Raw genomic sequence first — 26979 nt, 5'->3', positions numbered from 1 at the left:
AGCAAAAGGGCCTGAATAAGAGTAGTAGTACCATGCCAGACCAGGGGGTGGCGAGCTGTTCCGACTTTCTCTCTCAATCCTCTGCAGGCCATCTGCTAGGTCCTGGCGCCTTTGAGGACATCACTTCTAGTTACCAGCACCTTTGAAGTGGCCTTTAAATCTGCCATATTTGCACTCTTAAATCAGTTCTGTTTTGGACTCCAACTTGAGAACAACTCAACCAAAAGTACCCACTTGCAGCCAAGGCATAATATATAGGTGGCTGCCCCAAACCTTTTTGATGTCTGTGGTCTGTTATTGTCACACCAGTCTTGTATTGCTTTTTACTGTTTCCCCGACCCATTTTCCTTTTCCCACCTTTAGTTCGTCATCCTTTTTGGCCTCAGTATAACAATAATGGACACACTTCTTTGCCTGGCATTCATAAGAGCTTTATACTTTAAATATCTAATAAGAGGAGAACAACTGATTTTTCCCTTTGGATACTAACACGACACGTCTATGGTCTTACCTCTGCTCTTCCAGATCTCGAAGCCTCTGCAGCTCCTGACGCTGCTTCAGTGCCTTCAGTTCATCAAAGCGTTTCATTTGTTCCAGTTCTTGGTTGGCAATGTCCTCCATTACCAGCGCCTGAGTCTCCTGCCGCTGCATCAGCTGCTCCTGTAGAAGTGCATACACACACAGGTTGAACGTGGCATTTCCCAAGAAAACACTGACCTTGTCTGTGAACCCCCTGGACTCAAATTATGTTTTAGATCTTTTTATATGTTATGTCTTGTTCTATAACTGTTTCAGTAAATTCTATTATATTTGTATTAATGTATTTGAACACCAACCCTGTGTCTCTTATGGGTGGTACCACAGGAGGCGGGGCCACCAGTAAGTTATCATCTGAAGCACCACCCCCACCTATATAAGGCCAGCAGGGAGAGGAGTGCTTCAACTTGTCTTTACTGCTCTTATTGCAAACATCTCTGTAAAAACTGGATTTTCTGTTTTTATTATTGTGGTTCTCTTTCTTGACTAAAGACTTAAGAATTGCGACTGGCACTGTTTATCGTAGGTTGCCTTTGGACATAGCTTTTGTTCCTTTTTCCAGTTATGAATGTTTTGCAAATAAATCTCTCTCATTTTCAGAAACTGTTTGCTTGGGAACCAAACGTTTTTGACAGTTTCCTCTCCTTCCTTGTAATCTTTTTGTTAAACTAAGGATTTTTTCCACTTGTGTATCTTTGTTTATGGAAAGGCCTCGGTTTTCTCCAAGGGCCTACATTAAGGAGACAAGGCCTCATCTGGCTATTATACATTCAGGTGGCTTTAGCCAGAAAAGCCTCAGGGCCCGTTTATACTTCACGCTCATAATGGCTGCCACGCCTTCCCAGAATTCATTTGACGCATCCTCTGAGCAGGTCCTCAGAAATTAACGCGATGCGTGCGCGAGTTGCAGTAACACCAAAAAGTCGCGTGGGGGGCGCAGTGTGATAAAGTCGGCATGTAACATCAGAGTCTCCGTTTACTATCTACATGTGACAGAAAGCCTCCAGGATCGATGTGCCCGCTTCGATGTTTGATGAATGACTCAACACGGTGAAGCAAAATGCCGACATACAAATGCATTTGTGGTGCTTTTATATTCAAGCGTCGCATATTCCCCAACGTAATGACACGATACGTTTTAAAAGTCTCACATACACGTCTTCTGTGCCGTCTTTTTTTTGCACCTTCAAAACAGCATTAGAATGTACAGCAGCGTATTTGAGAAAATGTATACTTGATATCACTTTCATGATGAAATGCATTAAAGCATGTAAGCTAAGTCTTAAGTTATTTAAATTAATTAACTTAATTTAAATAATGAATAGTATTAATGATTATACAAGTTGGGGCGGCACGGTATCGCTGCTGCCTCACAGTACGGAGTCACGTCCCTGGTGTTCCCTGCCTGGAGTTTGCATGTTTTCCTGGTGGGTTTCCACAGTGGACTCCAGTTTCCTTCCACAGACATGAAGGCTTGGGGATCTGGTGATGCTAAAGTGACACCAGTGTGTGTATGTGTGCTTGTATTCACCTTGCGATGAGCTGATACCCCATCCACGGATTGTTTCTGCCTCGTGCCCAATGCTAGCTGGAATGGGCGCATCCCAGGATTGAAGGATTTAATCATTAAACAAAATTTACAGAGATATTGTGGCAAGGTGTACATTTTTAGTCTGACAAATAATTGGGATTAACGATTTACTTGTCTTTTTATGTTCATTTTGCACCACTGTTATAAAGTAAGCCTAATAAAAGTTTAATAATACACATACACCTTATGAAAAATATGGACTTATGGAACATATAAATAAAAACTGCAACGCTGTAGACAACTTCTCCGGGCTCTTCAGGTACTGAACATGATTCTTCCTCAGCAGTAGACTGGAGTGGCCGTGCCTGTTGCACAAAAAAGGACCATTGCAGGGTCTTCTTTCAGAGGAGACTCTGGTCCATTAATTTGTTTAACAATCTGCTGAAAATGTTCTGCTACTCCGTTGTAGTCAGTGTTGTGCTGTTAGGGTGGTAGCACCAGGTTTGGGAAGGCCATATGCCTGAATAAATGTAATAGGTAGGTTAGCCATATTACAGGAGCAGAGACACATATTAGTGCCACCTAAGAACAAAGACAACTGTAGGTATGTTACCCATCATCCCCCAGACTACACTGCTGCTCTAGGAGTCACTACCTCTGAAGCGGCACAGAGAATATTGAGTCAGAGTGTCTCCTATCGAGAGGGTCCTGTTAAATATAATGAAGTATTTACAGTCTCTGCCGAAGCCCCTTTTCCAGTATACACACTCACACTAAAACACCTTTGACAAACTAGAAGCTTTCTCTCCTTACCTTTGCTTTTCCCCTGTGAATCTCTTCAAAAAGGCAGATACAGCCCTGAACTTGTGTATCATGTGGAGACAACAGGGTAGTTTGTGCGCTGGGGTCATCCTGTGGCTTCTCCTCATCTGCTGTCTTCCATAGAATACAAAAATAAAGTGTTATTTAAGGAGGACCCAGCTTATTTAATCCATCTAAATCACAGAGAGTCAGATCAGATTGTGCAAATGTGTTATTTATTTGATTAATCGGACATCAATAAACAGCAGTACACAAGAGAAGGATAGAAGTGCTTTAAACATGGACAACAGAGATGGATGCTCTTGTAATGACTGCATCCTAATAAGAATAATGCCAAGACTACTCAGAGATATAGATATATATATATATATATATATATATATATATATATATATATATATATATATATATATATATATATATATATATATATATATATATATAATATATAAAAAAGAAAACAATAAAAGAAAAATAGTATCAGCTAAGCAGGAATAAAGGGTATGTGAACACAAGTGTACCAAATAAACAGAATAGACTACAATAAATTAGAGAGCCTCATAGGACTGAGCTAATCAGATACTCATCCCAGTCTGTCTGGTGAGACGATTCATCAACACACAAAAGTTCCAAGGTACTCCCAAGTCTCCCCTCTCATCTCTCGCTTTAATATTTGCCTCTTTTTCTTCTGCTTAACCCACCAAGTGACTCAAAGCTCAACCAGTCTGTGGGCCTGAGGTGGTTTTAAAGGAAAAACGACAAACAAGGCCAACCCAGTCTGGTGTCCCTGTTGCTAAAGCAGTGCTGCTCTTGATACTGGATGTAATTATAGATGAGGCCAGAGGAGACCCCAGTACCGCATTGAAATAAATACACTACCCCAAAAAATGTATCTGTGACTTCTCCTATATTGGTTTTAATGACGGCTGAGACCATGTTTAATGCCAGGGGGAACATAACAGAGTTCTTGATCCATCACTACAAAAACAACATAGGTTAACTAACAGATTAAAAAAAATCATTTTTGGGTGAAGAATTCCTTTAAACGTCAGGCTCATCTTACCATCATATCCAGCGCCAGGAACAGCAAGTACATTGCTACTTTAGCAACAGACACCCCAGACTGGAGTCTGCCCACAGCAACTTCAGTGGTCATGAAATCTGAACAGTTGCCTTAAGGTGCCCAGAATGGTCCCCTCGTCACCTCAACAGCTAAAAGGGTATCCCAGTCCCTCTTCTTCTGACCTGGAATCACAGAATGTCATCTGTAGGCTTCTTAACCGTCGCCCAGCCCCCTACTGTCTTATTAAATTCTTTTTTCACATGGCAGGCACAAGTGGTTGGGTTTCAGGTTAAGCAGCCTGAGCATCAAATGTCACCGAAGCAACATCTCATTCTGTACTTTCTGGCCACCCTGTTTGTAGGCCTTCCACACACACATAGCTGTACTAGGTATAAAAACGCACTGCTGGTGTAACTAAATGTGTTGTCCCTGTGTAGTGGGGTACAAAATCATTTTGGTTTATATTTCCATAATATTTTGTTCAAGACAAGACAACAGATGAACTACATTCAGGACAAAGAAACCATGGCTTCCCAGTTCTACCTTAATTTTAAAACAGCTGTTCCAACAAAGAAAGGAAGACATGCTTGTGGCTCAGGCTATCAATTACTTGATAACCTGAGAAAGGATGGACATCTAATTATTTTACAGCCTGGGAAAGGAAGACTTGCTGATACCACAGAGAACATCAAAAAAGTTTTATTGTTGGGGAAAACTGGCAGTGAATTCATTCATCATATTGACAGCCAGCCAATCAGAATATCTAACAATCACATCTTGCAAAACCCCCTGGTAGAATTTTAGAATAATTATGTCTCGTCTGAAGAGCAATACAGGAGGGAGGAAGAAGAAGTGACGAAGAGAACAGAGCAACGTCAACATGCAGCCATTTCCATCTGATCGTCAGAAAAGCATCTAATGAATAACTACGAGTGCTAGATAACAAGCTGCCTGCAACATTCATCCTCGTCATCTTTAACTTTTTGTAAGCCTTTTCTAAAGACTATATATATCCAGACTTTACTGTCAGTCCTATTTTCTATTATTCTTTGTTCCACTTGTTTTATTATTATTCCTGTAATAAATACCATGCTGCTTTTAACCTTCTATGCTTTACCTTAATGTCTAGAGTGATTGAAGTAATAAGGTAGATTTCTTTGAGCACCTGGTACAGCCAGAGGTTTGCCATACACTCTGTGCTGCAAGGTCTATTAAGGCTGAGGGTGTAAGCTCCACTCAATAGTAGGGAGCAGGACATAAAGTAAGGCATTCTTACCTGATAAATGGCCTATAGTCAAGAGTACTGAGCCTTTGTATGTTTAAATGTATTCTTGGAGACCAAAAGCAATATTTAGGTCTGAGATATCTTTAAAACATTGTATGTTGTTCGTGCCGATAATAAGTATCTTGAAGTGCTAAGACTGTGTGTGTGTCATTTATAGGGCACTGTTGAGTTTCTGTGTGTATGCGTATAGCTATGTATGTGTCTGTTAATCTTAAAGTGCCACAGTAGACCAACCCGATAACGAACTTGACAAGTTAACTTAACCTTGAAGAAAACAGGTAAAGGGTAAGTAGAGGGAAATACAACGATACTGCACCCTGTCACTCAGGGTTAAAAGCTGACAAAGCTGTTTTTCCCTAACGGCAGGTTCTTCATACAGGCATCAGTCATAAGACAGGGTGCAGTTAGCTGACCAAGAGCAATTTCCAGTTTCTTTAGGAACGTGTCTATTTGACATTCCTTCTTTAGGGTCTATCTGACAAGTTAAAAAAAAAAAAAAAAGTAAGAAAAGATGGCCCATTAACGTAATAAAATAAAATGCTTAAGTAAACGGTTTTATGCTTTATGATTAAGTAAGGGGAAGGGGGAGGAAGGAAATATAAAAAAGCTGACTGAAAAAGGAAACTTTGCTGTTCTGCCTTGCAACGTAGAATCCAAGTACAGTCGACCCCCGCAAAGTCGTGGTTCAGAGTTTGCGGCCTCAGTTGTTCGCGGATTTTTCCTTAGAACCTAACTAATAATTGTTTGCGGAAACTGCAAAAATATCCTCTGCAATTTTTTATGGCTTTTTTCGTGGCAATATATAATGTTTTATGCGTTTTAACATTAAATTATTAAGAACAATATAATTTACTAATTTTGCAATATAAATAGCGTAATTTCAGCTAAATTTCCATATAAAATATAATACTATATAAATCATTTAATACTGTAAAGAGAACACAAAGCAACCGTAGAGGAAAACGCAGCTTTGGATGGTGAAATACTGTACCCCTGTACTCTGAGGCGGGAGGTTTGAAAATAGCCAATCCAAGAGCATTACTCATTTATCCTTGCTGCTGATTGGCTTCTGCACTGTGACGCATCTCCGACAGATGCAGCCCAGCATTCCCGCATCATAATAGTTTACCGTGTGTAGCTATCTTGAGTATTTTGCTGAGTGTTCTCGTGTTTTTCGTTTTGATCTTCTTAAAGTATAAGAATGCTGTGGCCAAAGTGCTTTATAAATAAAGAAGTAAAAACATACAATTAACATAACATAAATAGAAATAAAATAAATGAACAGAAATAAAATAAATAATAAATAGAAGTCAGATTACATAATCACAATGGGGAAACAGTCAGTATTACTGAAGGTCACGGAAAGCAAGTAAATAGAAATGAGTCTTGAATCTTGTTTTGAATTGAAGACGACTCTTTTATGTAATGAGGTAAAGAGTTCCATAAATGAGGAGCAGGAGCTGTAAATGCCCCGTCTGCCCCCCTTAGTTTTACACTTGGTACGAGGGACAACAAGAGACAACTGACCAGAAGCTGATCTAAGCACTCTAGATGGCAAGTGTAAAGCACACAATTCAGATAAATAGGCAGGAGCGAGCCCATGTAAAGATTTAAAAACTAGCAATATGATTTTTAAATCAATTTGAAAACTGACAGACAGCCCGTGTAAAGAAGCTAATATTGGAGAATCAGAATCAGACTTTCTTGCCCCAACCAGAAAGCGAATGGCAGCATTCTGGACCAAATGTATCCTGCGTATCAGGGATTTGCTAATCCCAGAATACAGCGTGTTGCAGTAATCAAGGAGAGAAAACATAAAAGCAGGAGTAGCTTTCTTAAGATCCCTAGAAGAAAAAAAAGGCTTGATCTTACCTAAAAGATGAAGCTGGAAAAAGCAACTCTTGACTACAGAATTAACCTGTTTCTCAAAAGAGAGGTTACTGTCAAAGATAACACCAAGATTGCGGACTTGAGGTTTGCAAAAGACAGAGACAGAGCGGAGAAGTCCAAGACCAATTTGGGCTTTAGCTAATCAACCCACTATAAGCACCTTCGTTTTATTTTGATTCAGATCAAGAAACTTATTAGCCATCCAGGATCTTAGTTCAGAAAGACATTTGTGCAGTTGATTCATTGCAGAGTTGCAGACAGGAATATAAACATGAGTATCATCAGCATAGCAGTGAAAAGAAATGTTAAATTTCCTAAAAATAGCTCCAATAGGGTGAAGGTATATAGAGAATAACATAGGACCCAAAATGGATCCCTGAGGAACACCACATTTAAGAGGAGCATTGGACGAAAAAGAGGAATTTAAAGTCACTGAAAAGTGTCTACCAGTTAGATAGGACCTGAGCCAGTAAAGAGCAGCCCCTTTAAGCCCAACAAGATGTTTGAGCCACAACAGCAACATCTCGTGGTCAATAGTGTCAAAGGTAGCGGACAGGTCAAGGAGGACAAGGACTGCAGTGCCGCCTGAGTCAGGATTAATAGAGATGTCACTGAAAACTGTCAGGAGGGCCATCTCAACACCATGATAACGCCTAAAGCCAGACTGGTAGATCTCTAATAAATTATTGGAGTTAAGGTGATCAACCAATTGATTATAAATAATTCTTTCTAATATTTTACCCAGAAATGGCAGTTGGGAAATCAGGCAAAAACTGGCTAAAACTCCAGGATCTAATTCTGCCTTTTAGACAGGGACGCACCGCAGTAGGTTTAAAAAATGAGGGCACAACCCCCTCACTAATAGAACCGGCTAGTAAAGGTAGACCCAAAACATCAAAGGCTTCCACTGAGAGGCGTGATGGTACAATATCAAGAGGACTGAGAGCTGGTTTAAGGGTGTCAATGGTACTTTTTAACTGTGAAAGTGAGACAAGATCAAAAAATTCTAAGACAATGCAATGATTAACAGTAGGAAGTTCATAGCCAGTTGGAACAATACCACAGCGAATTGTATCAATTTTATTGACAAAGAATGAAAGAAACTGCTCACATGAAAGAACAGTACTATTTAATCCCGTCACAGAATGAGGGCGAGTGGCTGCATTAATTGAATTAAATAAGACCCTAGGATTCTTAGGTACTAAATCAGCGAAGAAATCATGTTTAGCTTTCTTAACTACAACCTGGAAGTTGAATAGAGAAGTCCTAAAAATCTGTTTTGAAACAATCAGTCCATCTTTTTTCCAACGCTGTTCCACAGTTTGACAGCCGCGGCGCAGCAATCGCATAGTTTAATTTAGCTAGGGAGCAGGTCTTCCCTTATTACAGTGCATCTTGAGCAGAGCGATTGAGTCTAAAACCATTCAGACATATAAAACCCTCCTCCTCATCATGAAGAAACAGCGACAGCAACTTCCCATCACAATGTCCCTCAAACCGATCAAAAAACACCAGCATGAAACCCCACCAGAAGAAGACCCGTCAGAAGATATGACTCCTCCTGAAAAAGAGGCGCCACCTGAGGAGCTGTAAATCCTCTGCTTTGCTGTGCAGTCATTATCTTCATTACATACCTTCATCGTACTGCACAGCTAATTCATTATCATCTTCAATCAATATCATTCATTACTGGCGAGTACCCATACATTTTACTGTATTTTTATTAAATTGTTACGTTTATTACCCTTCTTATACCAAAGAAAACGACAGCGCATACCAAAGAAGACACGCTTGCATGAATTCCAGTGCATATTGGGGTAACATCTGTATTTTAAATTCTAGCACTGCAGGAGATGTAGCAGTACAGTACTGTACAGTATACGGGTTTACCTTTACATTTTTTTTTTTTAGGGTAATGTATTAACCCGAGTTTGAAATGAAATTAAAAGTGTTTTGGGGACATAGTTGGGGTTTAAACTATAAAAATAGGCATTTTCTGACCACATCCAAAATTTGTGGTTTTTCAAAATTTGCGGGTGCTCTAGGAACGTAACCCCCGAGAATTTTGGGTGTTGACTGTACACATCTGTGAGTGAATAAAAAACTAATTGATTGAACTATTCCTGTCTTCCTCGGGGGGTTTCTTCTACAGCACCAACATGTTAGGTGATCTTCTCACCATTCCATCACAGTGTGAGGCAAAGTCAACCAGCCCACAGGTTGAGGAATACCCAGTGACCCATCTGCGAGGCTACACTGCTCACCTAACATTCAATTAATTATGCTTTTAATTAGAGAAAAAGAGAGAAAAAACATCAACCCATATAATTGTACAGAGACTTTTTTCAACTTTATTCCTCACCTGCACTTCCATCTTCGACTCCTCCTCCTCCTCCTCTTCCTCCTCCAGCTGCTGTTCTTCTTTCTTAACCTCCTGACCTGGTGATGGGGAAGGTGAAGGAGAAACACAAGGACTGCCCGAGAGACCATGGATCACACGGAATGAGGCGTCTTTTTCATGATTAAGGCGCTCGTAAACCCAGTCAGGTTGAGGAGAAAGGCCAAGGATGAAGTCAGAGTTATCATGAATGTCCTACACATGAGAAAAAAAAAAATATGGACGTTAACGTCAGTAGGCTTTGTGTCCGAGGAACCAAGTTACCCAAACTATTCTAAAACAATTCAGCAATTCTTTACCGTTCTGATGAGGATCTTTCTGATCATAAAATAGATCACTATGACAACAATTGACGAGACGAATTCAGAATGAATTGCAGAATAATGGTTTTTGAGGGTTCCTCTCGAGCGCCTCTTTCTCTTGCACGATTTGGCTCAAAAACTAATCAGCACATCGTCATCCCATAACAGGCTTAAGTTTCGAGTTTGGTATTTTTCCGTCTAGTAGTTTGAGCTCTAAACCGTCACCGAGAAACTGTGACACACACACGGACTCACCCATCATCGAGATATTGATTTTTTTGGTATCGGGGACCCTAAAATGTCAAGACTGAAATTTTTGATGAATCTAAAGCTTTCGCTCCTCCCCCATAGATGGGAGGTTATGGTGGGAGAGGACACAAAACAAAACGTTACCCGCTTACTGATGTTGCTCCGTGTGTGTGTGTGTGTGTGTCTCACAAGTGGCAAGATTGACACAGGCCAAGACAAAACACACCTCTTCGAATCTCCCCGTATCAATTCAGGTGGCACATAATGTTGTTGCTGGAGCTGTGTGAGATCTTAAAAGTTCACATTGTCAATTGAAAGCCTCACCTCGAGATGGGCCTTGGGTGGAGTGATTTTTGTGGAGTACGAATAATTATCTGCTGTGCCCAAGTACTGCAGAAAGCATCTACTCTGGGCGTTGGGCGTGTTGGTTTAATGGTGCATGGGTGTTTTAGCTCGGGGGTCAGTAGTCTTGTTGTCTCATGGATTGTTGCAGATCAGCAGGGCAGTGGTGGTTATGCTGATTCAAAGGTGATTTGTTCCAAGTTCTTTTACAATTGCCTCAAATCATGTTGCCGCCTTGGCATTATACTCATACTAATAATAAATTAGACCTGCCTCATCATCAAATGGATTTCAATGAAGGTCTAAAAATGGGAAACTGCAAGTTACTAATTACTTTTACTCTCTCAAATGCAATACACTCAGTTGTTCGCTTTCTACCATCTTCTTGGAGCAACTCCATATGCGTTATAACAAAAAAAAAAAAAAAAAAAAAAATCATACTTTGTATTGTTTGATTGTGGTTCAGCTATAACACACATTTTGCCGTTTCTTCTCATGCGTGCCAACGACATGCGGCTAAATATCATGCTTAGGCCTTTGATACCACCTCAGTCAATCTCACACTGTCATTCCCCTTAAGCCGATTATCACATTACACAAATTTCACTCAATTGTGTTGACCGCAGTTGCTAATCTTGTTGCTGCACCGTCTCAGTTTACATATCTCAAAAATCACACCTCATGTCACACCAACTGGGTACTGATCCTCCAGCACAGCCGTGCTCGCCTCTTTAACTGACAGCCAATAACATGCTGCCTGCTGGAGCTGCCGCTGCTTGAATGATTAATAGCCGTGGTGAATCAGCCACAGTGTCAACCCTTCTTTTGTCCCCCCACTCCCCCCATTCTGTTTAATTTCTTAAAACACAACACTTCAGGAAGGGAAGCGTCTGTTTTATTTGTGAGGTTCAAAACAGGCACGTTTGTATTTCTCATTGCTTAATTGGATGGAAGGAGGAATAAATAAATAGATAAAAAAGGTGGTATACAGTATAAGGTACATAAATAAGATGCACTTAGATAAAGAGATAGAAAGATAGAGATACGGATAGACAGCGAACGCACTGTATGATAGATAGATAAATAGATAGATATGAAAGGCACTATCTCTATATATAATCTTCATTTGGATCTTGATCTTTGTTTGTCCGCGAATGAATTAGAAGAAGAAGCACTAGATGGCAGTAGAGAGACAGCTAAAACATAGGCATTGCATTAAGAATCTCCTCCAGGCTTATACTACTGAAGACTGTAGTACGCCAGTCACACCTCAAAACACAGACATTCAAACTAAACAAATTGTTGTGCTTTAAATTAACTAAAGAGATCTTCATTTAGATCTTGATCTTTGTCCGCGAATTCCACGCATGCGTAGACCACCTTCCAGTTTAGTACGTTGTTGCTACTCACGGATGTCAACAATGTGCCGGAATAACGAAAGGGGTGGTGGACAGTGTTACGCTGGTTAGCTCCTGAGGCCTGGTTAGAGAATGAGATTGCCGAAGATAAAAGGTACGTGCCTACGTAACATATGAGTGAAAGAAAGACAGTGGGGTAAAATGAATGACAACGTGACAGCACGTTCCGGAAATTATTATTGTTACGTTGTAGCCGGCGAGTGCTGCACGTCTCACAGTTGTACCGTGGCTTGCTCACATGTCAGTGACGTGATCCCTATTTATGCTTTAAAGAGCCTGGTTACCTATGTGTCCCCCTTTTATAACCATTGCTCCGTGTATATTGCCTTACTCTTTGGATTGCCACAAAGCAACCTGCGAGATTGGAGAAAGGTTGAGAAGACATCGTGAGAGGAAACGACAGCATCGTGAAAACGAGACGGACTGTGAACGGACAGAAGCAGAAATGCTCCTCCACCACCACATAATTACGATTCGGACAGTGATTCTGAGTAGGCCATTCCTATTGAATCAATGTCCAAGGGTTTTCTTTTGTAATTTTGTTTCCCTTATAAAAAATCATAATGCTGTGCGACGAAGGGCCCAGTTCACTGGCAGCCACGTTTAAACAGGGAGCCTTTCACAGACAACTTTAACATGCGCAACGTAGTTGGGTGCACATGGCTAGTATAATAGACAGACAAGAAGGCCACTGTATAAAAGACAGGCAGAAAGAAAGATAGGAATGGCTCTGTGAGACAGACAGACAGGGAGGGAGGCAGGTAGATACAGTGCATCCAGAAAGTATTCACAGCGCATCAATTTTTCCACATTTTGTTATGTTACAGCCTTATTCCAAAATGGATTAAATTCTTTTTTTTTCCTCAGAATTCTACACACAACACCCCATAATGACAACGTGAAAAAAGTTTACTAAAAAATTGAGAAAGCACATGTATAGAAGTATTCACAGCCTTTGCCATGAAACTCAAAATTGAGGTCAGGTGCATCCCGTTTTCCCTGATCATCCTTGAGATGTTTCTGCAGTTTAACTGGAGTCCACCTGTGGTAAATTCAGTTGATTGGACGTGATTTGGAAAGGCACACACCTGTCTATAGAAGGTCCCACAGTTGACAGTTCATGTCAGAGCACAAACCAAGCATGAAGTCAAAGGAATTGTCTGTAGACCTCCGAGGCAGGATTGTCTCGAGGCACAAATCTGGGGAAGGTTACAGAAAACTTTCTGCTGCTTTGAAGGTCCCAATGAGCACAGTGGCCTCCATCATCCGTAAGTGGAAGAAGTTCGAAACCACCAGGACTCTTCCTAGAGCTGGCCGGCCATCTAAACGGAGCGATCAGGGGAGAAGGGCCTTAGTCAGGGATGGAGACTAAGAACCCGATGGTCACTCTGTCAGAGCTCCAGAGGTCCTCTGTGGAGAGAGGAGAACCTTCCAGAAGGACAACCATCTCTGCAGCAATCCACCAATCAGGCCTGTATGGTAGAGTGGCCAGACGGAAGCCACTCCTTAGTAAAAGGCACATGGCAGCCCGCCTGGAGTTTGCCAAAAGGCACCTGAAGGACTCTCAGACCATGAGAAACAAAATTCTCTGGTCTGATGAGACAGATTGAACTCTTTGGTGTGAATGCCAGGTGTCATGTTTGAAGGAAACCAAGCACCGCTCATCACCAGGCCAATACCATCTCTACAGTGAAGCATTGTGGTGGCAGCATCATGCTGTGGGGATGTTTTTCAGCGGCAGGAACTGGGAGACTAGTCAGGATAAAGGGAAAGATGACTGCAGCAATGTACAGAGACATCCTGGATGAAAACCTGCTCCAGAGCTCTTGACCTCAGACTGAGGCGACGGTTCATCTTTCAGCAGGACAACGACCCTAAGCACACAGCCAAGATATCAAAGAAGTGGCTTCAGGACAACTCTGTGAATGTCCTTGAGTGGCCCAGCCAGAGCAGAGCCAGACTTGAATCCGATTGAACTTCTCTGGAGAGATCTTAAAATGGCTGTGCACCGACGCTTCCCATCCAAACTGATGGAGCTTGAGAGGTGCTGCAAAGAGGAATGGGTGAAACTGGCCAAGGATAGGTGTGCCAAGCTTGTGGCATCATATTCAAAAAGGCTTGAGGCTGTAATTGCTGCCAAAGGTGCACTGACAAAGTATTGAACAAAGGCTGTGAATACTTATGTACATGGGATTTCTCAGTTTTTTTATTTTTAATAAATTTGCAAAAACCTCAAGTAAACGTTTTTCACGTTGTCATTATGGGGTGTTGTGTGTAGAATTCTGAGGAAAAAAATGAATTTAATCCATTTTGGAATAAGGCTGTAACATAACAAAATGTGGAAAAAGTGATGCATTGTGAATACTTTCCGGATGCACTGTCAATTCATTCACTTTCTGCACACCTCGCTGTGTTGTAGATTTTATTTTAAATGGATAAAATTGCTTCCCCCGCCCCTCCCCCTCTACCTACACTTAGTATTCCATAATGACAAATTGAAAACATGTTTTGGGAAATATTTGCAAAGTATTCAGACTCAGAAACTGAAGTCCCTCATTCCCACGAGTATGCAGAACCTTCATTCAGTACTTAGTAGAAGCCCCCGTTGCCAGCAGTTCCAACCACGAGTCTTCTTGGTAAGTCTCTACGAACTTTGCGCACCTGGATTTTGGCAGTTTACCCCCTTCGTCCCGGCAGATCCTCACAAGTTCTGTTGGAATGGATCGAAAGCGCCCTTAAACTGCCATTTTCCGGTCATGGATTTCATTAAGTCTGGGATTTGGCTGAGCCACTCAGGGACTTGACGTGAACACACTCCCGCATTTTGGTTTCATTTTCTCTCCACCCAATTAACTGCTCAGTGTGGGTCTGTATATTTGCATTGACGCATTTCTTAAACTAACAGTCATTTTAAAAAGAGCCTTCTGTACTCTCTGACTCTTTTGCTAATGTTTTTCACGTACAGGACCGCAGCCGTAACATGGAGTTCTGATTCCTTTATCATGTCAGCCGGCAGACTTTGAAAGATTCTTTGCAGTACCAGCCAGGCATTTACCCATCTATTTACAAATGTGGTCCCGTTCAAAGCTGCCTGGAGACCTGTACGTACAGTATGCCGACTGTAGCTAAGTGTCCTCACGCACAATCGCAAGCCCTAAAACCGGCAGCCCCGCCTTACCTCGATAAACCAAGGACCCTCCGGATTGTAAGTCAGCTTCCCTTTACTGGAGTTACGGAGAGCGTCTAGCGTCTCCATGCAGCGATTATCATAAGGCATGATCGTGCAGAACTTCCTAAAGCTTCGAAATAAAATAAAAAAAAACTAACGAGACAGGAACAGCAACAACCACCGGCAAATGAGGGGCGAAAGTCTCGAAGTGATGAATTTCCGCGGTCACAGGTCACAACAGTTCCATCCAATCACTGTATGCTATGCCTGGGGCGTCGCGCCAATCAAAACCCACAGATTATAAAGTCCCTCCCATTCCTTGTTTAAACATTCTGAAGCGGCACTTGGGACCGGAGGCAGTGGAGTAATGGGCATCTTTAAATGGGATGCGGTTGTTATTAATCGTATTTTAAAATGTGCGGGTTTGAATAGCTGGCGATGCCAAATTGTCCCTCTGTAAACTTATCCCCCAGTGGCCCCTGCCCTTGGCTTCGAATTTACCAGAATAGGCTCCGGCGCCCTGAATTCGATTAAGTGTAATAATGGATGTATGAATGTATGTAACGTTACGTTACGTCTAGTTTCGCATATCATAAATTATATTAATGTTTATATAGGAAAGTGGACAAATAGTGATGGACTGGCCGCCTCCTCGGGCTCCTTCGTGCCTCACTGTATGCTGGCCTTTACATGACATAAGTTATGATTAAAAATGTTTGAATGGGGAAAATAACGGATAGTCTGAATAAAAAAATCTTAACTAGACCCTTTGAAAGAATACATAATTGCTTTTCTTTTGCTTTTGCTGTAAGTGTTTTGTTTTTTTATTTCAGGTTTTTCATTACTGAAATTTATTATCTTCTCCTTAGCCTCATGTTGGGATAAGCAGCAGCATCGTCAGCAACTGTCAGCAGCGAGTTTGGCCAAACGATTCATGTCCGAGATTTGAAACAACAAGGCAGACGGTATGGAAGAATAAGCTAAGCATCTATTTGACTATATACGTTTAAGATGAGCACTGGAAGTAATGATTCAGACTGGAAAATGACACTGGAGATAGGTGAAACCTAATTACATGATTATATGGACTTGCGTGTATTTTTATACTTATATGTATAATTTTATAGAATACTTTTGATGTACCTTTTGAGCACTTAATTTTACTCTCTTGAACACCTGCTGTATTTTTAAAAAGGGAACCTACTGGATTTAGCCACAGATATAGTAAAGCCCTTAGAAACTGGTAGCGCTAGAGTTACCATCCTGAAATATTATCCCATAGGACTGAGTGGAGGATTAGCAATAAGGGGGCATCATGATTTAAAGGGACGGAACACAAAGGAGGCAAGCTGCCAAAAGGCATAAGGAGTGTAAGGTATACAGTGGGCATGGATGAGCAAGATGGGGATAAAAATGGCAAAATACCATTAAGGTGTTATCATTGGCATAAGCAGGAGTGTTTAAATATCTTATCAATGTCAAGTTTTGTACAAAGAAGTCTCCGTGCCCAGGAGTAACATCTTTCTCTGCGGACAGAGCACAATAATAATAAGGTGTGATTTGGAATCGGAAGGCTTTGGGCTTTGTGAATTTCTGTCTTGGGATGACATTCTGTCATGAGGGTTCAGTTGACACCTCTGACACATGGCGTGACCCTGAGCAGGCCCTTCACTTGTAAAAATACACTGGTAGGCAATTGTAGCATAGCTCTGAGTCTGTAAGGCCCAGATGGAGACAGAGTTCACTATATGGAGGCAGGATACAATGTATGTCTTATTGTAATTTTGGCATTCAAATTAAAATCAATACACTAGCTGTGCTACCTGTCTCAGATGGGTTGAAATGTTTGTGTGAACGATTACAGTACACCATCTATTGGAATGTATTTTGTAATGCATGTAGTATCCATCCATTGTCCAACCCGCTATATCCTAACTACAGGGTCACGGGGGTCTGCTGGAGCCAATCCCAGTCAACAAAGGGCGCAAGGCAGGAAACAATCCCCGGGCAGGGCGCACACACACACACACACACCGAGCACACACTATGGACAATTTAGAATTGCCAGTTCACCTAACCTGCATGTCTTTGGACTGTGGGAGGAAACCCACACAGACACGGGCAGAACAATGCATGTAGTAATAAAATGCATTGTGTGTCATTCCAACAGAAACATTTGTACAAATAAAATACACTGAATTTGTGATACACCATCTGTTGGAATAACAAATGCATTGCATGTGTCACTATTTAATATTCCACTTAGTATGGAATTTTTCAAAGCAGTGTTAATGTTTGTGATACGCCATCTTTTGGAATGATGACTGCAATGCATTTTATTTTTTTGATGTAATTGATTAATTCCCAAGGGGACATTGTTTTATTTGCATGACCTTTTAGGGGTCAGAGTGTAGGGTCGGCCATTTTACAGCCCCCCGGCAGCAGTTTTCAGGTTAAGGGCCCTAAAGTCTGCTCGAATTGAACCTGCAAATCTCACACCATGGCAACAGGGAGTACAGCAAACAGAATCGAGGTTGTTTTCCTCCTCATCCTCACCCTCAAAGTCTATCTCAAGCAGACAACTGTTTCCCAGTGTGCTTCTTTTTTGGTTATTTCTCTTTATATCATTTCTTTGTTAGTTTTCGTATAGCCCTTGTGGTCAGCCATTGTACAGCATCCTTGGAGCAATTACAGGTTAAGGTCCTAGCAGAGTAGGATCTCTTTTGGCAGTAACGGGATTTGAACCAGCCACCTTCCAGATACCAGCACTACTTCTTAGCCTGAGAGCCACCTCTCCGCTCTTTATCTAAACTCTTCTGCAGAAGCACAATAAAGTGGGCTCTATTCTTGTTCAAAAACAGTCCCTAGACTGAAGTTACCTGATTATGTTGACCTCATTTGTAAGTCACTTTGAATAAAATAAATGTAAGAATGAGGGCATGAAACACAGCAGTAGAAACCAAGTGCAGCAAACAAGAAATACATTAAGCTTACTGCCCGGTATAGAAAAGTATATTCTTAAAGTTGATGATACTCAAAGGGAATCATGAGCATATATGAAAAAAGGCATTATAGCTTAGTGCATGTTGGTATAGAAAGGGTTAAATCTCAAAAAAGATTGTTTTTTTTTCTTTTTTCTTAGTAAGCTGGAAATCAAAAATATTTCATGAGTGAAGGTCAGGTATGTAAAGAGAGGCCGACGGGCAGAACCCCCACTGCCCAGTGCCCCCTGAGCTGGCGACCAAAGATAATGGTGGCAGGAATTGGACGGGTTCAAGGTGGAGAGAGGGCCTGTCAAGTGGCCATGATGGGTGAGATAGGGTGCAGCGCCCATTAGGCTTTAAGGCTGGGAAGTATTGGTGGAACTAATTAGTGGCAGGATGAAAGTGACGGGAAGCTGGGAGTCAGAAAGGGGTGAACTCTCGATAAGAACTGTAAATAAAAGTAAAGACAGCTCAATCGCTGGGCACTCATTTCATTTGAATCGAGGCCATGTGTATATCACACAGTCAAGCTCGATTTGGCCTGCACATCCTGAGGTCGCCGAGTGCCATCTTTGAGCTGGGTGTTTCTGGTGTTTCAACACACCAGCACCCGCTATCGGTCCAGAACTGGCGGAACAAAACTGGGACCCTGCTACCCTCGTCTACTGTACGAAGAAGTCTTATCAGAAGTGGTCTTTGGGGAAACAGTTGTGCCAAAAAAGCCATTCACTTACTGAGGTGGCAGTAAAGCCAAACAGTGTAGCCAGAAAACACAAGCACCGGGGTGCAGGTGCTCCGGGCTCAGGAGTCAACATCTGCAATTTGTGCACCAGCTAAAGGACGGTTTGTCCGGAGAAGGGCCCGACAGCGGCATGTGGACGAATGTCTGCAGGCAACAGTGGAGATTCTCTGCAGAAGGGGCTTCATTTCCACATTGGGAGCTGGTGATGATTTGATAACAATTGATGGCCCCCTCACTTTTGAGACATAGGGGCCCAATTTTGTCCAACACACGGTACCATCAGGGAGGCATCTGATTGAGCCCAATTTTTTTTTCTTTTACCTCAAACAGGTATTCTCAACCAGATGGTATGTCCGTCACCTCAAAATCCTTGAGTCAGTCTGACATTAAAAGTAAAAGCCATGTCCCATCAGACGTTTCCAGGGATTTTTCAAAGCCTTCATTTACAAAATCTTAGCAAGTTGGCGGCCCCCCCGTCATCTAGTCGGACATGGCCAGCAATTCGCCCCTTAAACAGGTTTGACCGGGTCTTTAGTGCTGTGGGGGCACCACTGTGTGTGTGGCAGCTGACAGGCCATGAATGCTCATCTGGAAGTAGAGGGCACAGAGCGCAACGATGAGGAACAAGGAACACACAAGCAGAAGAGAAGTTCATCTTACTGATGTCTCGTGGTTTATTTATCATGAGAGAGAGAGAATGGAAAAAAGAGGTGGGAGATTGCAGCTGAACCCTCCATACCCATAAACCCTTTGTGCAGCACCTGCTCCATGAGGCAGCACATTATTGGCTATCACAAAAATGGGGACACTTGTGGTTGCTGCTACAAGGTCATCACACATTTGGGTAATTTGACATCCCCAGCCATTTCTTGTCATTTAAACGTTTGGACATCTTTAGGCTATGAGATCTGCAATCGCAGTCATTGAGTCTGACATCCCCAGTTGTGTACTGGTGATACTGGCTTTAGTCCTAGCCAGAGTTGGGCGATGTCGGGCCTGGGGCCAAACAGTTTGATTTTGGTCTCATCTAAACATAACATTTTCCATTTGGCCTCAGGATCATCAAGGTGCATTTTGGCAAAGCTCAAGTGAGACTTAATGTGACCTTTCTTAAGCAGTGGGTTTTTTATGCAGCCCTCCAATACAAGCAACATTGTTGTCACACACACACAGTGACCACTCTTTTATTCCTGTAACTCCTTCAAAGTTGCCATTGGCCTCTTAGTAGCCTCCCTGACCAGTTTCCTCCCTGCTCTTCCATCCAGTTTGAAGGGACGGCCTGATCTGGAGAGGGTCCTAGTAGTACCAAACACTTTCCACTTCTTGATTGTGGACTTTACTGTGTGTCCCTAGCGATTGATAAAGCCTTTGAGATTTTCTTTGTATCCATCTCCTCACTTGTGCCTCTCTACAACTTTATCCTGGAGAACTTTTGACGGTGCTTGGCCACCATAGTTGATGGTTTGCTTTGAGTTGCACTTCCAAGTACTGGGATGCTCCCGGAATAGCAGAATGACTCAGAATGATTACAGCTGACCACTGGTGGAAGCCAATTAGCTTGGTGTGCAATGAGAAGATGAGTAGTCAACACCGGACTGGGTTTAGAAGGAGGTGATTCTTCATCATTCTCAGTGATTATTTTTCTGCACTGTTGCTGTTATCTTTCACTTGGATGTCATGAAATGCATCAAGTAAATAAAACATGAATATTTTCAATGGAGGTGATTCTTTAACTGTAATTAGTCATCAGTCATGTCATTTTGTAACCCGCAATGCAGACCAGGGTCGTGTGTGCCAGGACCTACCCCAGGTAGCACAGAGGGGCAAAAGCAGGAACAAACCCCGAACAGGACGCCAGTCTATTGCCGGGCAAACACAAACACATTTAGTGTTGCCAGTTTATCCAACCTGCAGGTCTTTAGATTGTGCGAAGAATCTGGAGCACCCACAGGAAACCCACACGGACACGGAGAACCCGATACGTGAACCCTGGTCTGCTGCCTTGGAGCACCCACAGGAAACCCACACGGACACGGAGAACCCGATACGTGAACCCTGGTCTCCTTACTACAAGGCAGCAGAGCCCCTCATCTATAAAGTTTGTATCTATATCTAGCTGTGATCTTGTTACAGCTCTCTATTCCTGCAAAAGTGAAAAGCACTATACAAAAATAAAATGAATTGAATGAAATTAAATACTTGTTATTAGAGTGCTAAAAATTAGCAACTAGTAATGGTGAGAAGCGAGGCAAACAAAATCCACCCCATCAGATTAACGGCTAGTGTCAGAGAGGGCAGCTTTTGAAAGGGTAGACTTTATTAGCCTGTAACTTGTGAAAAGCATTATATTTCCCTCACAAATAATTTATATACAATACAAACCATTATACTTATAAAAAATATGTATATAAATATATATATTTCAAATGCTTATAAAACACAATACCATAAAATACTCAAGAAGCCAGCACAATGAGCTGACTGCCTTTTCCGATTGCACTATGATTTATGGGACAGGACACAGAAACCGTTTCAGCAAGGAATCATGAAACTGCATGCTCAAAATTAATTGGGAGGACAATTAACACAACGGTAGGAATCGGCCTTACATGAACAACACAGCACTTTCTCGCCTCCATCTTGGGAAGAGCACTCTATGAACACCACATTAACCTGATTACATTTTACAAACCTTTACAAAATCAATAAGGTATAGAAGAGAAAAGATTAGACAGAAGGAACATGATAAATTCCCAGGATGACTTGAGTGAAGTGTTAAAAAAAAAAAAATATTGGTGTCACTGATTAGCAGATACCAAGGAATTTAAATATTTGTCGAGTCAGACCGACCCAATTTCATCACAAAAGTAGTGACAGCAAGACAACCAACAGAAAAAGCCATTTGGCATCCCAGCAGCCATTCAACTCTAAAATTTAGAGATCTGGGGGTTATGATGACAGAAGACAGGCAAGTTCGGTTGGAGTAAACCGGATAAATGAACAGAAACAAAATGTCAACCGCTTGTGAATAAGAGTCACTGCACCAAGACCGGGAGTTCTTAGGAGAGAAAAAAACGAGGGGGGAGGAAGACTTGCATGGCATATTACTCAGATGGGGGAAGGAGGACGCAGTGTAGAGCTAGTGAGGGGACAATCTCCAAAAACATTCGCGTAGGACGCCTTGAGGAAGTGCACATAGTTCTGTAGACTACGGTTGGTGCTGTCCGTCTGCTCCAGACGATCTCTCAGATCTTGCAATTTGCTTTGGAAGCGACGCTCGGCCTACAAGGTGAGTGTAGAGAAGAGGGAAGTGACAAATATGAGAAAAAATACATAAATGCATAAATACATTGACGGAAGACGGCTGAGGAAATAGAGATTGTATACATCGAACACATGGTGTCTAAAAAAACTAAAACAGCCACATAGATCCTCTTACATCTTCTTTGGATCGTCGCAGTTGATTGATCTCTGTTTTGGTGCGGCTCAGCTGGGCTTCTAGGTCCAGAATCTTGGCTTGTGTTGAATGTTCCTTTGATAAAGCTCGCTCTCTTGTTTGATCCATCTAAGGAAAGAGTAAGAGAACAAACACTTCACAACAGCTATCACAGACTGACATTATTTGTTTTTAAAAACTGTTCTTTTCCCCTTTATATATTGACAAAGTCAAATTTAAAATCGTTTAGACTGGCACCATATCTACTGTTGATTCCTACCTTGCACCCAATGCTACTGGGAAAGGCAGCAAAATCCCCTGTGACATTCAACAGGATAAGTAGGTTATAAAATGGAGATATGAGCTCAGGTATACAATTTTATTATTTGCTCAAATTAAACAATTACAGTATTTAAAAGATTTTATTTGGAGAGTAAAATCTATGTAGATCTACACAAAGAGGAAATTGACAGATGTGAACACACTCAACAACACGCAGATAGACAGAAACATTGATGTAAAAGTAAAAGGATACTTTATTAATCCCCAAGGTGAAATTGACATAAATTCACTTGCTCTGAAGAGGGGCCTGCACTGTAGCTTTTACATAATCTCATAAAAATCTAGAAATGTGGGGGGTCAAAACTGACCTCATAGACATGGCTGTTTTCAAATTGTGTTGCTTTTTGTCAAGTTGGGGCAGTTTATTAAAAACAATTCCAGGCTAAACAGATGGCAGTTAGGAGGTTTATGTGAGTTATGAACAAACTATTGAAAATTCATCAGATAATCCAGGAAAGTTAATGCTGATTAAAAAATTGACCCGAAGGACATGACAAAAGGTAAAAAGTGCTAGGAAGCAGTAAGGAATTATGGAATGTTTAACTGGGTTTTTTACATTTTCTCAAATTAATGAGCAGTTTAAGTAAAGCACAAAGATTCATCCTGAATAATTGAAATTTAGGATGTTTTAACTAATTTAAAATTTATTCCAAGATGTTGTGTTAGGGGCGGAATGGTGGCGCAGTGATAGCGCTGCTGCCTCGCAGTTAGGAGACCCAGGTTCGCTTCCCGGGTCCTCCCTGCGTGGAGTTTAGTTTGCATGTTCTCCCAGTGTCTGTGTGGGTTTCCTCCTGGCGCTCCTGTTTCTTCCACAGTCCAAAGACATGCAGGTTTGGTGGACTGGTGATTCTAAATTGGCCTTTGTGTGTGGGTGTGTTTGTGTGTGTCTTGCAGTGGGTTGGCACCCTGCCCTGGATTGGTTCCTGCCTTGTGCCCTCTGTTGGCTGGGATTGGCTCCAGCAGACCCCCGTGACCCTGTGTTTGGATTCAGCGGGTTGGAAAATGGATGGATGGATGTTGTGTTAGGAAGTGAACAGCTACAAAGAAAATAACCTCACATTTAAATCACAGAATCAATCAATCAATTTATAAAGAATTTCAGTCTAGACATTAGGAGTCATCTGTACATAACTGAGGGTGTAATATGAAGAAGCTGCTCAGGACCTGTCTGTGTCAACAGCATTTATCTTCTGGTCCCTGTTAGAATGAACATGTACCTGACGCCGGGCATCTTCAATGGCATTATCCGTTTGCCGCGTTAGAAGGCTGCACTCCCGGGACTTCTCTTCTAATCGCAGCTGGTTGTTATGAATGGTTTCCTCTCTCTTTGCTATCACCTGAACCAGCTCTCTATTTTGCTCATTTGCATCATCGAGCTTCCTGCAAGAAAAAAATAGTAACAGTGACTGAGCACAAGACAGGACAAGACCATTCATGAAAATTCACCTGTTACATTTTTATTGTATGCAACAAGTTTACAGCCGACTGATGGGGGTTAGCAGGTAATTTGAAGTCCAGTGATGAGCTTCATTAATGTTTCTGCAAGACAAAATCTAAATACTGTATTAATTTTACACGTGTGAGGGTAGAAAGAATGTCTAGGCAGGGGTGAAGTCAGTGGTTCTCAAACTCGGTCCTGAGGACCCCTGTGGCTGCAGGTTTTTGTTCCAACCAGCTTTTGTTTTTAATTGGATTCCTGGGCTAATTAAGTGAACTGTTATTTCCCAGATTCCCTGTTTTGGAAACAACAAAGAAAAACTATGTTTGGTTAAAAAAATATTGAAATATACTAAGTAGTTATATGGGAATAATGTATTTCTTTTCTTTTTAACTTTTTTCATCTTGATTTTCATTCTACTTTTCAAGGTGTTCTAATTGTTTAATTAATCCTTTATTTACTAATTTGTGGATCTGATGCTAAAGTACTTGTAGCCTTTCATGATATTGTGTGCCTGGGTGTCTGCGCTGTTCGTTTTTAATTGTCATTATTAAGATACAACGAAGGGGGCAAACTGCACTGAGAAAGGGCAAAATATAATGAAATCACAAAAGAGAGTTAAGCATTCAAAATTATCGCAAAATAGAAATATTTCTAAATGTCTTATAAATGTAAAAAAATGTAAAAATCATGTTGCTGTGCTTTTCTGAATGTAGAATAAGAGAACAGAAAATATTAGCTAATTAAATGAGATCAGCGTTATCAGCTGTTACTGATTATGAATCTGGTTGAAACAAAAACCTGAAGCCACAGTGGGTCTCCGGGACCGAGTCTGAGAACCCGAGAGCTTTAAGTTATTGAACAGTTCACTCATAACCCCACTGGCCAATGTATCATGCTAACCGGGCCTTGCCTTTAAGTGGATATACCTTTTCCTTGGGTGGAGGTATTTGTTAGTTAAGGTGTAACACTCCTTCAGTCAGGCACTGTGCAAATTCACATAACCTTCCCATAAATGGCTACAATTCATTATAAAGGGACATCCAGAATAAAGGTCAATGGCAGGCCCAGCTTTAGAGCCAAGATAGCAAAATGCACTCCAACATCAAGCAAACACAACAAATAAACAAATTCAGAAAAGTACCACACAAGTAACACAAGGTTATACCATACATACAAAGCAATACATGGCAAAAAAGAATGACTGTAAACAAACATTCTCTGCCAGGGAGATGACAACCTACTGAAAATCAGCTACTCACAGAGAGAAATGAGCAGCAGTCTTACTCTGCATTCACGTGCTCTCTTGGACAGACGGGAAATCCAAATTGGAAATTCTACGTGAACGCACTACAAACTTTTTATTTTTGCAGCCCAAGTAACAAATCACCTGTGACATTGCGTTTTCTGAAAAGTCCAACCCGAAAACCACATGAATGCAGCGATGTGAAAAGTTGAAAAATCACAGCTCAGTGCTCCGAATAGTCAAAGAGCATGTGAATACAACATTACTGCCTTTGGCTCCTTCAAGCTCAGAGTTAGTTAGCTGTTCTTCAGAGATGCACTGTTGCCTTTTTCCATACTTTCACTCCTCAGTAACTGAAAATAAATTCCAATTACAGAATTACACAATTCCTTTTGGTAATGGGATACCATTTACACCAGTTGAATTCTGGATGACTGCGGTGGGCTGGCGCCCTGCCCGGGGTTTGTTTCCTGCCTTGCGCCCTGTGTTGGCTGGGATTGGCTCCAGCAGACCCCCCGTGACCCTGTAGTTAGGATATAGCGGTTTGGATAATGGATGGATGGAATTCTGGATGATATTGCCTACCTGCTCTCCTAAATAATGTTTCTGTTTGAGTCAGTCAGTGCGTTAGTCTCAAAGTCCATCTGCCGCGTTGCCTTCCATCCATCCTCCACTCACATCAAACTTTTCAGTTAAAGATTTCCTCTCCATTCACTTATATTATTCATGCCTTCTCCCAGTATGTGGATTGTAACACCCGGGGCAATAGGATTATTGACCTACTGTATGCAAACGTGAAGGATGCATACAGCGCCACCTTGCTGCCTGCGCTTGGGAAAGCAGATCATAACCTGTGTCTGCTTCAGCCTCACTACAAACCAAGAGTGAGGGAGCTACCTACAACCAAATGCTTATTCAGGAAGTGGTCCCCTGAGGCAGAGCAGGATCTGAGAGACTGCTTTGAAACTACAGACTAGAATATCCTGCAGGGGCCACATAGTGAGAACATTGAGGAGGTTGTTGATTGCACTACTGACTACATCAACTTCTGTATGGACATTGTAGTTCGAGTAAGAACAGTACGCTGCTATGCTAACCACAAGCCATGGATTACAAGTGACATCAAGGGCCTTTTGAACCAGAAGAAAAAAGCTTTTAAATGCGGTGATCAGCATGAGCTCAAGAGCGTGCAGAAGGAACTCTGAGCCCAGTTCAGGGCAGTGAAGGAGTAGTACAGGTGAAAACTGGTGCAAAAATTGCAGAATAAAAGCATGAAGGAAGTGTGGGATGGGATGAAGATCATCACTGGCTGCAGCTCAAAGCGGGGTGCCTCCATCGAGAGAGATATGGAGAAAGCAAACCTGATGAACAACTTTAACAGGTTTGACCACCCTAACCCACTCTCACCTCAGAGTACTGCATCCTCCACCCATCCCTCTGCTGATACCAGCATAGGAGACAGTTTCCCTCCACCCACAATTACAACAGCCCAGGTAATCAGAGAGCTGAGGAGACTCTGTGCCAGCAAAGCAGTGGGTCCAGATGGAGTACTGCCACGACTATTGAAGACCTGTGTGCAAGAACCGGGGAGTCCTCTACAGCGCATCTTCAATCTGAGCCTGGAACAGGGGAGAGTCCCGAGGCTTTGGAAAACATCTTGCATCACCCCAGTCCCAAAGGTATTACATCCTGGTGAGCCGAATGACTTCAGGCCTGTCGCGCCCTGATGTCACATGTGATGAAGACCATGGAGCGGCTGCTGCTTCACCACCTGAGGCCACAGGT

At 41.9% G+C, this 26979-nt stretch overlaps 2 protein-coding genes across 5 annotated transcripts in view; both read right to left on the bottom strand.

Annotated features, from left to right (window-relative positions):
• gle1 (GLE1 RNA export mediator) overlaps window positions 1-15239 on the bottom strand; it is a 59057-nt gene extending 43818 nt beyond the window's left edge. The window contains exons 1-4 of the mRNA XM_039764320.1: window positions 15016-15239; window positions 9491-9721; window positions 2882-3004; window positions 512-660 (exon numbers count right to left, since the gene is read on the bottom strand). Of these exons, the coding sequence (XP_039620254.1) occupies window positions 512-660; window positions 2882-3004; window positions 9491-9721; window positions 15016-15114 (602 nt within the window). The 5' untranslated portion in view covers window positions 15115-15239. The remainder of the gene's footprint in view (window positions 1-511; window positions 661-2881; window positions 3005-9490; window positions 9722-15015) is intronic.
• Window positions 15240-21510: 6271 nt separating this feature from the next.
• LOC120536025 (outer dense fiber protein 2-like) overlaps window positions 21511-26979 on the bottom strand; it is a 29618-nt gene continuing 24149 nt past the window's right edge. For all 4 annotated transcript variants that reach the window (XM_039764315.1, XM_039764318.1, XM_039764317.1 and 1 more), the window contains exons 17-19: window positions 23728-23890; window positions 22172-22297; window positions 21511-22014 (exon numbers count right to left, since the gene is read on the bottom strand). In XM_039764315.1, the coding sequence (XP_039620249.1) occupies window positions 21841-22014; window positions 22172-22297; window positions 23728-23890 (463 nt within the window). In that variant the 3' untranslated portion in view covers window positions 21511-21840. The remainder of the gene's footprint in view (window positions 22015-22171; window positions 22298-23727; window positions 23891-26979) is intronic.

Source organism: Polypterus senegalus, chromosome 9 (assembly GCF_016835505.1).
Source record: "Polypterus senegalus isolate Bchr_013 chromosome 9, ASM1683550v1, whole genome shotgun sequence".
Taxonomy (NCBI): Eukaryota; Metazoa; Chordata; class Cladistia; order Polypteriformes; family Polypteridae; genus Polypterus; species Polypterus senegalus.
The sequence above is the reverse complement of the archived record's forward strand: the minus strand, read 5'-3'. Positions and strand labels throughout refer to the sequence as shown.